Source organism: Micropterus salmoides, unplaced genomic scaffold (genome assembly GCF_014851395.1).
Source record: "Micropterus salmoides isolate LMB-PRFRI ecotype aquatic unplaced genomic scaffold, ASM1485139v1 Ms_hic_scaffold_12, whole genome shotgun sequence".
Taxonomy (NCBI): domain Eukaryota; kingdom Metazoa; phylum Chordata; class Actinopteri; order Centrarchiformes; family Centrarchidae; genus Micropterus; species Micropterus salmoides.
The window spans coordinates 19407152-19422948 of NW_024040263.1; the positions used below are offsets into that span (position 1 = coordinate 19407152).

The 15797-nt window shown below is 42.5% G+C and overlaps 2 protein-coding genes and 1 non-coding gene across 4 annotated transcripts in view; 1 reads left to right on the forward strand and 2 right to left on the reverse strand.

Annotated features, from left to right (window-relative positions):
* LOC119899335 (nucleosome-remodeling factor subunit BPTF-like) overlaps positions 1 to 4132 on the reverse strand; it is a 49924-nt gene extending 45792 nt beyond the window's left edge. For both annotated transcript variants that reach the window (XM_038713867.1, XM_038713866.1), the window contains exons 1-2: positions 3559 to 4132; positions 23 to 845 (exon numbers count right to left, since the gene is read on the reverse strand). In XM_038713867.1, the coding sequence (XP_038569795.1) occupies positions 23 to 845; positions 3559 to 4132 (1397 nt within the window). The remainder of the gene's footprint in view (positions 1 to 22; positions 846 to 3558) is intronic.
* Positions 4133 to 5371: 1239 nt separating this feature from the next.
* trnas-aga lies at positions 5372 to 5453 on the forward strand. Its single transcript has one exon. It is a non-coding gene; the product is annotated as a tRNA-Ser (tRNA).
* Positions 5454 to 5973: 520 nt separating this feature from the next.
* On the reverse strand, positions 5974 to 15421 carry nol11 (nucleolar protein 11). Its single transcript, XM_038713868.1, has 18 exons — positions 15254 to 15421; positions 14570 to 14683; positions 13960 to 14016; positions 12458 to 12606; positions 12157 to 12214; positions 11716 to 11857; positions 10813 to 11019; positions 10103 to 10179; positions 9584 to 9707; positions 9283 to 9374; positions 8791 to 8856; positions 8506 to 8690; positions 8137 to 8262; positions 7665 to 7901; positions 7308 to 7386; positions 7095 to 7187; positions 6831 to 6938; positions 5974 to 6686 (listed from the first exon to the last, which is right to left on the reverse strand). Exons 1-18 carry the CDS (start codon positions 15398 to 15400, stop codon positions 6573 to 6575), a joined length of 2175 nt encoding a protein of 724 aa, XP_038569796.1. The 5' UTR covers positions 15401 to 15421; the 3' UTR covers positions 5974 to 6572.
* Between the last annotated feature and the right edge of the window lie 376 nt (positions 15422 to 15797).

Consider the following 15797-nt stretch of genomic DNA (forward strand, 5'->3'; position numbering starts at 1 on the left):
AAATGAAACATTGTGAACTTACACAACAATGCGGCGATCAAGGAACCAGTATTTGCGGTGGTGTCGGTCATAGCCGACTGGCAGTTGTCGAATAAATGGTCTGCTCCTTTGCGCTTCTGGGATGCAGTCGGCCACACCGGGTACCTTGTGTGCCACACACACCTCACACTGCCACTCGTCCTCCGGCACTTCCTGCAGTGGCGGCTTCACACACTCCAGATGGTAAACGGCTGAACATGTCTCACAGCACAGCAGGTCACCAAGGCGGTGACATACCCTGCAGTGGTCATCGTAGGCAACCACCCCTTCCGACATTAGCTCCTCCCGTGCAATGTTGGTCGCCAGGAACTGGTCCACCAAAAACTGGAGAACTTTGATTTTGCTCTCCAAGGGTTCATATGGGTAATCCTCACTCTCCTGGAGAGGCAGAATATGTCGGTACTCCGGGTCACTCTCACAGTACGCCCGCACCACCTCCGGCCAGGTCATACCATCCACAAAATACAGGGTAGAGTTAACGGAGTCCTTCACATCAGTGGGACCAAATGTGGTGTTGGAAGTGTCCTCCTCTCTAAGAATAGCTTTGAGCAGGGCGATGTGGGTCTCTGCCAGCAGTGTGCACTGCTCCTGACTGGCAACCGCTGCACAGAAATCCTCAAAGCGGAATGGGGATAGCCGCAGCACCGAGCCAAAGTTGCGGAGGACTTCGTAGACGGCAGACACATTGAGGAGCTGTGAGGTAGGAACCAGGAGGTCCTCAGAAGACTTGGGAAGTTCCAGGGGAGGAATGTCCTTTGCCTCAAGGATGGGAGACCGCGGTCGCATTGCCCGACTCCTTTTACGGCCTGCAAGAAATCAAAAGGAAAAGAGACAGGAGTGAGAAGAAAACCACAAAAAATGAAGAGCAAATGTGCATCTCTCTCTGATTTTGCACTAGCACAGTGACAGCAGTAATGCGGGCACTGGGGGAATACCCCTGGGCAGATTCTGGAAAATTACTTACATACTACTAGCAGAATGTCTAATTCTGGCGACCCACAAGCTAGTGCTGTGAACAAGTCAAATTATAAAAAGGTAGGCAAGTACATTCTTGTCCCAAGACAATAAACTAAATGCTCCCACTGTATTTATAAGCCTGCCCATTTTCCACTGTGTAACACATGCAAATGATGCAACACTGTTCCTGCATTGTTTCTGTCAGGATTGTGTGTATTTTTAAAAATTATTTTTGATGCAAATACTGCATATATTAGGTCAGATACAGGACAAAACAAAACATAAAAAAAGACGAAACTATTCCTGGATTGCATGCACATTACACCCCTACCCTAATGATGGCCCATGATTATACATATAAAAACATATCTGTACATAATCCCACCTATACATATACCCATAAGCATACCTACACATATGTGCACCCATATACATACACACAAACCTCCATACAAGTATATATGCCTAAAGTGCACTACCCCTGCATGTCATATATATATATATATATATATATATATATATATATATATATATATATATATATATATATATATATATATATATATATATATATATCCATCCAACAAGTCCTCATATGTCTGCACATACATTGCACTTACATCTTAACCCTAACATATGGATGTACGGCATGTATACACGTATTCAGCTTTAGTGTTCATGTATATATTGCAACAAAATTGTGTTTTTTAAGGCACCGATCTCGACTTGGGTTGATTTAAGTAATAGCCTGCTTCCAGATTTAACCCAATAGTGGTGTTAAGGTTTATTAGTCAGGGCAGGGTAATGTCATGTAAATATGAGTATTAATCTGGAGCCAAGTTACATGAGAGGTGTACACGTACATTATGCATTTCTGAACACAGTAATGTGGAATACAACTGCATTTGAGCTTGAGCTGAATGGGTCAGTGCAGGTGATTTGACCGGGCCTCATCATGGCCCTGCTCCTGACCAGGAGTCTGATACCGCTCAGCTTCATTATGAAAAGGTGAAGAAATGTTTCTACAATCGTCTAGGATTAGTATACTGTTACTATTCACTAATTATAAAATGACGATACCCTTATTGTAGATTTGTATGCGCTTATTCTCATGTGCTCTTCTCAGTTATATGTTAGGTCTGGTAACATTATGCAGTTTGGCCTTGATGTGTAAACAGAGAAACAGGGACTTTACAAATGGTGACAGCCAGGGATTAACCTGTGACAGCAGTTTGGTACGATTTGATCAAACGGAGATTGGCCGCTACAGGTTCATTACTCTGTATCAAACATAGGGGTATGTGTGAGGGTGTCCAGTATGTTTGAATATCATAATATCTAGTCTGTAGTCTTATGACAGACCGCTCACACAGGGCAGGTGGTCTGGCAGTTGGAAGTTGAGAGGTATGCAAGTAATCCCTGAACCACATAAATTACATGTAAGCCTGACCAGAGTATAGTGAAGTGTTATATAGCGAACAAATCAAGAAATACAATGTACATTCAAAAGTTTTTTTTTTCGTTTTAAAGAAAAATGCACCCCAAGGAGAAAAGCCAAAGTCTGATGTCACAGAGATAACAAAAGACTGGGCATTTCTATTAAAGATATACTGAAATGTCAAAAAAACACCCAAGTTTGGATCCATCCCCTTAAATTGATTTTTTTCCTGATCCTATCTAGAATTACTTTCAATTGCTGGCAAGCTGCTTCCAGTGCGTTACTTTATATAACAGATGTGACAATTGATTTTGCAGACACAGGTTCATTAACATGTCAGTCCATAAGTGGGAGCGTGGTGGATCTGATGTGCTCACCTGATAAACATAAGAGTGGTTACTATGGTAACGGTGCACCACATAATATCGTAATGAGTTTTTGCAACAAGTGAAAAAAAGAGCGCATCTCTTCAAAACAAAGGCCTGTCAAACTCATTTGGCAGCATCGCGTAACTAAAATATGTCTTCTGATATGGAGCTGGACAAGGCACATAGGTTGTACGTTGAAAGAAATTTAAATTACATATTTGACAATTTATCATTTCAAGTAACGTTACTGCAGCTTTACAAAAAGTAGGACTATGAACGGTTAATCCGAGGCCAATGGGAGACAATGTTTACAAACTACGTGTTTTGATGGAGCGTGGTTTAAATAGTAGAATCTACTGTGCTTTTAACATAAGTAGAAAAGCTGAATGAATGGAAAGAATTGAAAGTGGCGAGCACAGTCCACACATTACGTTTCTCTGAGAGTACGTCGAAAACACGTTAAATACAGCGCGCACGAAAAAGTCCGGCAAAAAAAGCACGGACGAATTCTTCATTATAAATTGACAACAAAAATGTGCTGATCCGACAAAAGTCAAAACACGGGAGCCGGTTGAAGCGTGGAGCAGGTCTGCAAGCCAGCGGCAAGCAGTGCACACGGTAAACAAAGGCCTGTTTCTGAGTGCAAGCTCCATTTTGAACAATGCGGCTTGGTTTCTGTACTGAGCTAAAAATAAAATATACACTTTAAGTAATGCAATCCTGCTTTGATAAAGTGCGTGCAATTAACGAACGTACCTGGGGTGCTACCGAGCGTGCTGTGGCTCCTTAAACTACTCTCGGTACAGTAGCTGGCATCATCATCATCTGGTAGTTCCTCCAGATAGTCAGATTCGTTCCCCAAGGCCTCCTCTTCTTCAAGATCCGACGAAGGGTTGTCGTTCAGGAGTTCATCTTCGTCTGACCTGTAGCTTAAATTATCATCCTCCTCGTCGCTGTTATCGTCGTAGACCACCTTGGTTTGAGGCCGCCTCACTCCGCCTCTGCTGCCGCGGCTGCCTCTCGACCCCCTGCCTCTCCCTCTGCCTCCTCTGCCCCGCGATGCCGCGGCCGCCACCGTGGTGGAGGCTCCAACTTTCCTGCGGCCCCGGGACGAATGAAAGTTCTCTCGGCCGGAGATTTCTGTGTCCACCTCCGCAGAGCCAGTGCCGCAAACGCCGCCACTTTCTCCCCGTCCCCGACCCCGTCCTCTTCCTCTCCCCCGTCCCCGCATCCCTCTACTCCTGCCGCCCCGAGAGCCGCGGACTGGCCCAGGCGAACCTTCCCGCATCACGGCTGCTTGTTTGGGCGGCCTTCCTCTTCTCCCCCTCATTGTAGGAGAGAGTCTCTGCTGTTCCGCTTCAATCTCGGTGCTGGAGTGAGCCGCGCACACCGGGGAAAAGCGGGGGAGAACAAAACCAACAGGTTTGTTGACGGTTCCCGATAAGTCCCCACCAAGCCCCGGTCTCAATTTCAGGGCGGAAAGCTCAAACTGAATGGCCGGTATCCCGCTCTGGGTCGCCTGCAGACGCCATTTTTCTTCTCAGCTCTCCCTCCGTTGAAAACACAGCAGGCCCCAGAGTCGCATCAAGCTAACCGCGGATACCAGGGGCTGTAACCGGAAGAGACGGGCTTTTCCTTCAAGGTAAAAGCGAAATGAAAACAAACAAAAAAAGAAAATTAAATACCAAGTACGACATGCGATCACATTAATTATTTGTTTTCATTGTGAATGTTTATATAATATAAATAGCTTTAGAATGTTTTGTTTTAAGTAGTTTACTGTAACTCTAACCGGAAGTGCAGTCTTTAGGCGTCTAACTTGACACTAACAGGCCTGAGTAAATGCGAGATCACGTGACTCTATTCTACAATAGACGCAATTGCCGTACTACTTCATAAAATTAGTTATCCATGCAAACGCTTTCCGTTAATAGTACTTTATTAGCGTTGGCCGGTCAAGTTGGATGGTTTTAATTACAGGTGGGTCGTGTGTATTCACCGAGACGCAGTCGTTCATTTTCGACCCTGTCGCCATCGTCGTCACAGCAAAGCCAGGCGAGAAGATAACCAATAACGTCCGACATTGAGCTTTATTATCACTACATAAACCCAAATAAGTCATGAAAGTTAACAGCTAACATTTTTACATGTTAAAAACAGTTTATTATTATTTATTAAACAAATGCATTGTATGTAACTTAGTTTTGATTTTTATACGTTATATTGTTTTTATGTTTTAGCTGAATTTACAGTCAGTTCCGATAGTTCAGTTAACGTAGGTAGATGCCATGCTGATCTATTAGCTAATCTATTGAAACGATAGATTAGCCCGCATTAACATTTAATCAAAGAGCAGCAAATAAACGTACAGTCGTGGTCTGGTGGTCCGCGACACACTCCTTTAGCATGTGTCACACTATGGGTTTGACGTGTTCACTCGGATAAGTTCATTTTTAGATTAATGTATGCTTATCTTTAATTTATCTTACTGACATTACCAGAAATTAGTCACTGTTATGGCAGTCTATCGCTATATATATAATGGCATTAGTATACTTCCAATGTAACTGTTGTCGTGGCCGAGTGGTTAAGGCGATGGACTAGAAATCCATTGGGATCTTCCCGCGCAGGTTCGAATCCTGCCGACAACGTGTTTCCACTTTATTTTCAATATTCGATATTACACATTCATTATGGAGGGAAGCATACCACCCACCAATTATCTGTCAATGCCATAGCGAGCGTGCTAAATCAACTCAATGCTTTAGCTAAATACGCCATCGTATCTTGTAGCTCAGCCTTAGCTAAATGCTCGTAGCATTGTTTTCATACTAACTTGCAAAGTAAGTGCTGTAACAATTGTTTTACTAAAGATGTTTGATTACATCTCTGTTTCCCCCGTAACACTCCTACTCAAAATGTTTTACAGTAAGTCAATGTAATATGGGTGATTTTTTTTTCAGTTGCCGATTCAGGCCACAGCTGTTTTCCTGTAGCTACAGCAAGTGAAGAGTCAAACCACTGCTGTTCTAAATGTTAAGTGCACTGCACCGGCTCAGACGTGTTTTGTAAAAGGACCTAAAAACAAAGTATTGTGATATGAATACAAATTCCTGTAACCTTTTGTTATCATGCCATACCCTGCAGAAATCATGACAAACACGCATTCACCATTAATACAGGTATTTAACACTGCGATTTAATAAAAAAAGTCACACATGGATTTGCAGTTTTCTCACTGTTATATATTTGTATTCAACATAAAAAGGCTTTCCTGTGGAGAAGCCAGTACAAAGTCACAGCGGACAGATTTACAAATATTCAGTTGTGTTAGGACACATACCCAAAAACACAGCCATTCGCTCTCACAGTTAAGTGTTCCAAGAGTCCCATTATGAACAAATGTTACAAACTCCTGCCATAATGTTGGCTTTTGCATGCATTTTACAAACCCATTATTAACCACTTTGGCATATGAGTAGACTTAATTTATCATGCAAAACATATTATCTGAATGGCTCAACCACTTTAAGAAGTTTAAAACCTGGTTCAAAGGCATATGTAAACTTATTCAATGCCTAAATTACATCAAGACTTATTTTCATATACAGTAAAACCTGTGCATCTTCAGTGGCTAGAATCTGTGCCAAAAAGCACTTAATATCATACCATCTGGGACAAGTATACAACCTTGAAACCGCTACAGGTGAAAAGTTGGAAGGAGACAATATGCTCAATGATTTATTAAAAGTATACATACTGTACACATTCTAAAACAGCTCAATGACTTCAATGGAGTATGCTCTGACTTCCTTCTTCATCTTCATCTTACTGAGCTCTTGGAGGCTGCCCTCAATCTTTCCAAGCTCAGAAACCAGTCTCACCTGAGGACACAAGAAGTCATGTTGGTTTAATTTTTAGCCCCAGAAATCCAATCAAATGTAACAATAAAAAAATAAAAATGATATATATATAAAAAAAATTGTACACAGTTATAGAGCAGACAAACAGGAAAGGCCTAGGGTTACCTGAGACTTAACAAAGCTGTGGAGATTCATCAGTAAGCCTTTGGCCTCTGGAGTCATCACTAGCACTGTGAAATGGGCATCCAACACCAAGCACACCCAATCCATGATCTACAAATCAAATACAAAGTTGTCATTTAATTATTTTCAAACTGGAAAGCCTGAATTGTTGCATAATACAGCTATTTTGACACTTCAAGTGTCCTGGTGTGACAGACTCTAGCTGCACTGATGTGTGGCCACCCTAAATTTCTAGATGATACAGACCTGAGTCAGACTTGGTGATCTCAATCCATGCATCTGTGGGAAAGCATCCTGGGAATATTTTAGGTAAAGGAACTGCAGATACTGGAGGAAAAGCTGATTGGAGGAGAAAGAAAATTTAGTGTTATGAAAATGTTCAGTGGGTAAGGTATTAACTCTTGGAACATGAATGAGTGCCGTCCGTTTTATTTTAACGACTAACTATCTGTTACTTACAACAACATGTTGGGAGGAGAGATCTTTTAGGTGTGGGAGGAGGTACGTGTCACTGTACGGCGTCTGCAGGACCTCATTTCTATGTAGCTTCAGTTAAGATCTTATGCTTTCATATGTGTTGGTATTTTTTAATTCAAATCATTACACACCAAACAGTTTGCAATTATGGTGTTCAACTACAGTATAACTTAAAGCTCGTTACTGAGACAGAATATGTGGGTCGACTGATGACATAAAGTAAGAAAAAAGTGACAGACAACTTCGGTTGAATGTAAGTAGCTGCATCATCAATGAACAACAAAATATGACAGAATGGTGAGAATATGGTGCATGATTGACTGTTTACTGGGAGGATACAGCAGAACAGCCTTGCGTAGTCCCACTGGACAGTTCTGTTCTGGTGGAGACGATGTCTTCTCCTTATCCTCTGCTCTGGTCTTAATGACGGTACCGTCTGAGTGGCCCTCATCAATGGAGGTGGGGCTGAAACCATTCTGCAAGCCAACCTGGCCACGCTCCCCGGCGATTAGAGTTTCCATGAAGGAGACACTGTCAGGCACCAGGCTCACTGCCTCTGCATCGATGTCTGGCATACTGCAAAAAGAAGGTACAACACCACACTAATAATCAGGTTATTGCACAGCTAAATAACTTTGGTTTGTAGGATAATTTATCAAACAAGTTCCATCACAAGAAAAAAGTAAACTGTTTAAAAAGACACTATGCACAGACTTAACAAAAAAGTTAAGGTGCCCCCTAGTGGTAACATCAAAAGTGGCAGAGACATCATGTCGAATGTCTACATTATGGCATTCACCATCTGTTTTACCTGATAAAGGCCTTAAGGCAGGCACAGGTGACCATTTCTGGGATGTCAGGGAAGAACTGCAAGCAGAGCTGACACAGAAAGTAATCCTTCCTCTCCAGGGCCAGGAGCACAAGGTCAGGACACACACTGTTGAAGGACATGATATTTAATGGTCACATTAAACAAATACATCACTGGTTGAAATGCAATTTGGATCATACAATTCATATTTTCTGTATGATTCAAAAGCAAGTTTTGGCATTTATATTTATCTAAAAGTACAGAATTATATTTTGCAGACTTTAGACCGGTTGGTAAATATTTTTATTTTTTAGTTAATTCCCCATTTAAAATAACACCACCCAGATTCCAATGCCATGCCTTACTGACCTGTGGCACAGGGATTGAGTGTGCACTAGCTGTGCCAGGGCGCTAGGGGTGTAGAAGGATGGATCAGCCAGGCTCCGGGACACAAGGGTTGATGCTAACTGCCCCACTAAGGGATGCAGGTCCTGAATGTCTGACCTGGAGAGGAGCCCGTCCACCTCTTTCTGGACCTCTTCTACTGGCGCCGTCTGCATATGGAAATTTACATATTTTATAATTATGAAATGCCTTTATTGTCAACGCTGATTTCAGAATTTTGCCAGAGAACCATGAAAATAAATGTTTTACCTTGATGAGCTCCAGAAGTTGGTCAATTGTTAAACTTGGTGCTGACTGGGACTTACGGTTTGGTCTCTGCATGGAAAGAGAGAAGAATCAAAACCATAGCATTAATTCAGGTGGCACTACATTCACTCACACACACACACACACACACACACACACACACACACACACACACACACACACACACACACACACACACACACACACACACACCTTTAAATACTGTACAGAAGCAGTACATTTGCTGATTTGCAATAATTTGTGTCACATTCCAACAGCAACTTGTGTTTTTATGGTTGTAGTGTGGGTGAATGCTTATTCTTCTAATTTCATAAATTTGGATGAATTGTGTAATTAAACAGACTTATACACACAGACTGCAGAACCCTGTACTATTATGAATTTCCTCTTGTCACATAATTTTGTACATTTTATAAACAATGCACCGTCATTTCAGACAGTAGCCATCAAGCATCTTTCTCTAAAACAACATACCGTCTTCCTGGTCTCCACTGTTCTAGAGGGCTGAGCTTTTTCTCCATGCAGAATGTTATTCCAAGAAGATACAGAAGCTGGAGCTTTGGACTCTGTAGCAGTGAGAAAACACACTGTATTGAGTGAAAATGCAATGAGTGTTGTCATTGTCAGTGTTGTAGCTTCATTAAGAACCACCTGCTACATGACTGAATATTATTTAGTATGTTATTGCAGTATTATTTATTTAGGTTGAATCAGTACTTGCCATTTGATTTTTGCAGATGCACAGTAACAGTACTACACATTTGTTTTAGCTCACCTTCAGTCTTGGCCTGCCTTAGTTTTCCCAGGGCAGAGGCCAGGGAAGATTTGGGGCACTCATATGGAATAACAGAGAGGGTTTTCCCATGTGGGATAAATAACTTGTTTGAAAAAACCCATAGCTAAAATCAGAGAAAAAAAGACAATGAATACAAACAGTATTCAACAGCATAAGTTAACATATTTTAACAGTGATTGTGAACTGCCATAAAGTTGTGAGGAGGGACTGTGAGCCCCATCACAGTGGAGAGCAGACACAATGCTCTACCAAAGTCATACAGTCCTCCATCAGCACCCAGCAGCTGGAAGGACAGGGAACCTTGGACCGCAGTTAAAATAACAATGAGGGACGTCTGAGTGGGTGGTTCATGCAGACTTCTAACCTGTTTTAGCTCTAGTGCCCTGCTGCTAGCATGGCTAAAAATGATTATTATACTGTTTCATCCACTGAACATATAACAGAACCATTAGAAAAAAAGCATGGTCATGGTTTTGCATTTGATAAAAGCATTCCTACCTGTCCGTAGATTTTACCCGCCATCTCTTTTCCTGCCTGAAGTGTCTGGAAATTGGTATTCCAGATGCAGAGGAAGTCTGAAAAATCGAATCCAGAGCCAGTCAAGAACCACACACACTCACATCAGACAGTGGAGTCACATAGCTTCAAGTCATCAACAAGGCCCACATGTCCAAATTACTGCAATCGAAGGCTAGAATAATGTTAGCCTTGTATTCATTTAAGTTCTAATTATTTGAACCTATAAATAAATATCAGTCTCAACACCCAACATGGAATCTAGAAACAAAACTCAGTTCAGTCAGTTAAATACAGAAAAGCACTACAGTACAACCTTGTCTGAAGTGACCCCTACCTGCCCCATTCTCACTATTGTGCGAGTATATTTTGCCAGACAGAGTTGTGTTTTTGAGTATTATTTCTTAAATATAATGTGTGCAAAATGCTAATAAAATATTATTTTATAATGGACTAATGACAACAGAAAAAACAGGCAGGTAAGCTTTTTGTCACTAGGACATAGCTTTCAGTCAGCCATGCCAGAGCTGTGTCCTGTATCTCAGATTTCCTTCATTAAGCCATGCTTAAAATGGTACTTTTAGTGGAGTGAAAACCAGCCAAGGCTAATACATGTGAAAACCTCAAACAGATATGTCTGAGTAGAGCACTTGTGCTCTTTATTTGAGACGGTGTAATAATGCTGTACGTACCTTTACCAGCTCCGGCAGAGGGGTGTGGAACCCCAACAACAGCTACATGGGCTTCATCCAGGACCAGGGCGGATGCTGCCTCCAGCAGGCCCTCGCCGACAGGAAGACCCAGCAGCAGGCTACGGGGCAGTGGAAGAGCCTGGGCCCCCTCGTCAGCCCCCAGGCCCCGTACAGAGACAACACTCTGGTACACATGACCGTTAGGGTCTGGATGGCAGGAAAGAGATGAGGCACAAAAAGGGAAAAGATTAGAGGGAACTAATAACAACTTAGACTGCATGTGACATCCTGTGTTTGGGCAACACGGTTATAACCTAAAATGAAGTGTGGAGTGCATCATGTAATCAAAAGAGATTATACCCTACTCAAATTAATCGATTGGCATTGGATGCCCATCTAAGTGGACGCTGAATGACATGTTATGGGGCTCTTGGTCAAGGTAACAGGCTTTGGTTGTTTATTTTAAACGACTAACCCGTTAAACATGACAAAGCACCACAGCTACAAAGTTCCTTTCTTAGTTCAGTAGTACTACAGAGAGAAAGTGGTTAGATGTATGAGGTGATGATGCACATAACACACTTGAACAGGATCATTCACATCTCTCTGTAATAATGCTGAAACTTGGACGATGTCCATGGCTGAGCTCGATTAGTCGCGCTGGCACTGTGCAGGTCAGGTTTTGGAATGCAGCCTTTAACACGTGTCCTCCTTTACTGCAAACCTCCTACACACAAGGCTGCCACTGGCTAGCATTGTCAGCAATTAAATGTGTTTTCATTTTTGTTACGATTCACATGCCACCCACTGTGTTGAGCCCCTTGTCATTTCCGTGTCCACCAAACAGGCCTGCGCTGTCAAACCGTGACAAACAAAAAAGTTTCACAGGAAACTCAGGCTTACAGAGATAAAGAAGGCGGATGTGTTTATCCCTGTAGGAGGCAGAGAAGCTGAGCGGGGAAAGACCAGGCTCCTCTCTCTCCAGTCGGTACTTCTGTAGGGTGTTAGGATTCAGTCTCTGCAGGCAGAGGAAATGATCTCCTTTCTGTGGGAAGACATCGACAGCCATTCAAAGCAAACAGGCCTTTAGAAATACCAATAAAAGAGTCGCTGTCACCACAGGTCCATGCACAAAACAAGGACAGACAAAATTAGTTATTGATAAATGGGTCAATAAATACAGGCCATTGACATGCCTTTCCGTGCAGGCACATAAGCATGCTCTCAAATGACTTGTCTTTACAGCTTAGATTTGTGATACAAGTGCTGAATACTTAAAATTTAATTCACTGTTGTCAGCTTTTGTGTCTTTCGTCAAAAGCCAAACAATTAAAATGATGTTACCTGTTCCGTTGTGAAGATGACAAACTGTTGAGACTCTGCAACTATGTTGGTGCTCCACCTAAAGACAAAAAGAAGAATCATCAACACGCTACAACAGGTCAGACTGCAGCACAGGACTGGACGTCAGGTTATTTCAATATTTGAAATGTCACCGTCTATATTGAAATTTTGTTCCTGAACAACAAAATTGGGAGTCAACTGCAAAAAATTACCATCTCTTGGAGCAGATTCTAAAACTCGCTCTCAGTTTGGATTATAACACAAAGGATTTACTGGAACTGTAAAGTACAGTGATACTGACCTAATGGCCTCTTCTTGAGCCAGGACTTCCTCTATGGGCTGCTGGGGAGCAGAGAGGATAGAATCCAGGAGTCTCACAGCTCCTCTCTGGAACAAGACCACAGGCTCCCCTCCTGGTACACAGTGGACCTTCCAGACATCTGATGACACCTGGCGACAAGATATACAGAGGACTGAGAAAGGTTGAACCCTATCTTGACCATGAAAGGTCATTACAACGGCAATCAGTCTCTCTTCCATCTTTACAGTTGCTCAATAAACAGCAAAGTGTTATATAGTAAACAAGGTTATTCTTCCCGTGGGTGTTGCTGGCTTAAGCCTAGTTCACACTACATGATTTTTAGCCCAATATGCCGCTCAGCGACTGTCAGGCTGTGATCGGGGGTATATCAGTGTTCGATCGGTGGTTGCCAGTCGTTATGTGTGAACTACACAACGACATATCAAAACGTCTCCCCGAAACATTTCTGACACATCGCCAACATCTGCCAGATATCTAGCATGCCAAATATCTGGAAGAGTCGACCGACTCGAAATCCAGATCCAGCCAATGAGAGCAGGCAGCTGGCAGAGCAGGCAGCTACTTTTTCACTGCAAAACACTTTTTACTCACCTCCAGCTCTCTCTGTAGCTCAGACAATCCCTGCTACCTGCGTGTGCTAATTCATTCTTTCACCCATATTTTTTGTATAATAACAAACAGCTGTTTCATGTGTAGGTTTGCGTCATTTCCCGTTTCAGATTTCATGTGTTTTCTCTTGACAAAACGTGTTCTGGAGACCAGCATTGGGTGACAGAGTCGTCAGCTCGTGTAGTGTGTGAGCCCCTGTCACTGATCAGTCACGTAGTGTGAACACCACAAAGACTTCAAGACTTCCATCACAGGACGGCAAGTTGTGCAGTGTGAATGGCAAGGCCATCGGCCAACGCCAAGTCAAAGTTATGTAGTCTGCACAAGGCATTGCATGATAGGCCACTGCAGTGTGGCGTCTATCACCAAAAGTTAATTCTGTTTCAGCTTTCCGCCATATGCTGGCCCCACGGCCCCAACATAAAAGCACTACCCACATTCAAATCAGGAGGAGAACGCCTGATTTGGTGTGAATACAGCCTTACAGGCTCTGGTCTATACTGTATGTTAAGTAATCACAGACTAACTGTACCACATTAAAGATTTCAGCGATGGAAAGGGAGAAAACTAATGTCTTTGTAGTTTCACTAACCTAGGTTAGGCATAATGGACATGTTCAAAGGGACAGAGTGCTTCACGGTATGAATAAACATCTTCCAGCATGCCACCATGCCTTTGAGGAGACTGCCCAAAAGTGTTTATCCCCCTGTGACAAAAGGCTTTACATCTTGCCTTCTAGTGTGGCCCATTTGGAACAGACGTTTAAAACCCTTTAGACGTGATCAGACAATACATGGTCCAAACTAGTTTAAGCATACCGTGGACTTAAATGCCGATAGAGAAGAGAGCTGCATTGCCATGTTCACACTTACAGTTGCTTTGAAGACCTTATCCAAGAGTATGTCTTCTTCCTTCCAAATTCTGATCACCTTAAAAACACAACCAAAAACAGACATTATTTTGTGTCAGTGTCTGGCAGGTATTTCTAAAAGGACAGATCTACAGAGAAATCTAGAAACTAAATGAATGCAGTAAATAACAGAATAAATTAATAATAAGTGAGGTCCAACCTTTAAATGAGGTCAAATTGTTTAGTGAATATATAACAATATGGAAAAGGCCAATCGAACGTTGTCTAATGTACACCTATTTGACAGGTGGGTGAGAGAATGAAGACATGCAAAACAAAGTGGTGAACTCACACAAACATTTCAGTCATTTCTGTTTTAAAGAACTTTGTGCTGAGAGTGCATGCATGTTTACTACCTTCTTTAACTGTATGAAACACAAAATAACTACTATAGTATAGTTTGTATGCTTTGGGTAAGAACTGATAGGTTAATTTTAAGCTAATTTCAATCTGACAGCAAGTCAACGGGGCTCCGTACAGATGACGCTGCATCCAAAGCAGGCACCAGAATCCTTATCATGAAGACTTGCGCTGTGTACACCTTGCCACGAATGGAATGACTGAAAGCCTACCTTGCTGTCTGAGACGGCCACATACTCCTTGGTCTGTGAATTGTAGACTGCTGAACAGGTCAGGGTCTGTCCTTGTTTCACCGTCCAGCTGCTCAGCGGCTTCTGGTCTGAAACCTGTCAGAACAACAAAATACAAGAAGGCTTAATACCACTTCCCCAAAGAAGCCTCCACCAGCCACAACACAAAACGTTTTCCTCTGCTTGATCAAGCCATAGTGTAACTTTCATCATGTTGGATGAAAGATCACGACACAAGCAAGCGAGGCCGATTCTGAGAGTTGACATTTACTGAGAAGGAGCAGTTCGGTGGGTTATGTAGTTGTATATGGAGCTGTACAGAAGCTGAGCCTTACAATTCAAAGCCATCATTCGTTAGCAAGATGTGTGCGTGTGTTGCGGTGGATGAAGCGGCCGTTGGCTAACATTTGCTTGTTTTTGTACGTTAGCCTGGCATGATGTTTACTCCAACGTCTGCGAGCTTTACTTACGGTTTTAACTGAAAAGGAGGCAAGTTACTATTATAAATAGCTCAGGTTTCAGTCTTGTCCTCTAGGTTTCCATCACTGTTGCTATGAACAGCCGAGGATGTCCACACGAGTTACAGCTAACTGTTACAGGTCGCATAACGTTATATCAGCTAGCCCAGGTTAAGAGAGCCTCCTCAAAACAGTCGTTAAACGTTACCTTGTACAGCGTGATAGATCTGGTTGAGTCGGTGACGACGACATGGTCGCTGTCTCTCTCCGCTTCGATCCCCTGAATGCCTGAATGTGACAGATTTTGAGCTGGAACAAGTCCGCACAACGTGTATCCCTCATACAGCGCGGCCATGCTGGACGAGAAGAAAGTGGAACTCGTCGGACCTCGCGAGAACAGAAGAATGTATCTCAGAGTGCCACCGGAACCACGACTGTTTCTGCTGCACTGCCCCCTGCACCCATGGATGTGTTCAAATTGGTAAAATCTATCAATCTATCTATCAATATATCAGTATGACTGTCTATCCAGGTAGCCATCTGTGATCAGTCTGTTTGTCTACATACTGTGTTTTAACCTTTTTTTTTTTCACCATCAAAATATGTCCACACAGCCAATGAGCTACATTCACACTTGTCTCGAGGACAGTCTGGATTATTTAAGTTGTTTCTATTTAATAAGGTGCAGCATCTCCACCATAGACAAAACGAAAGACCGACATTGCCATTCTTAGGCTAGAGTAACTACCACT

Coding starts and splice junctions, on each gene's coding strand:
- nol11 (XM_038713868.1), bottom strand. CDS start 15,400: ATGGCCGCGCTGTATGAGGGATACACGTTGTGCGGACTTGTTCCAGCT. Junction 8,263..8,505: donor ACTCAATCCCTGTGCCACAG/GTCAGTAAGGCA, acceptor GTCCTTCAACAG/TGTGTGTCCTGACCTTGTGC. Junction 7,902..8,136: donor TGCCTTAAGGCCTTTATCAG/GTAAAACAGATG, acceptor TTCTTTTTGCAG/TATGCCAGACATCGATGCAG.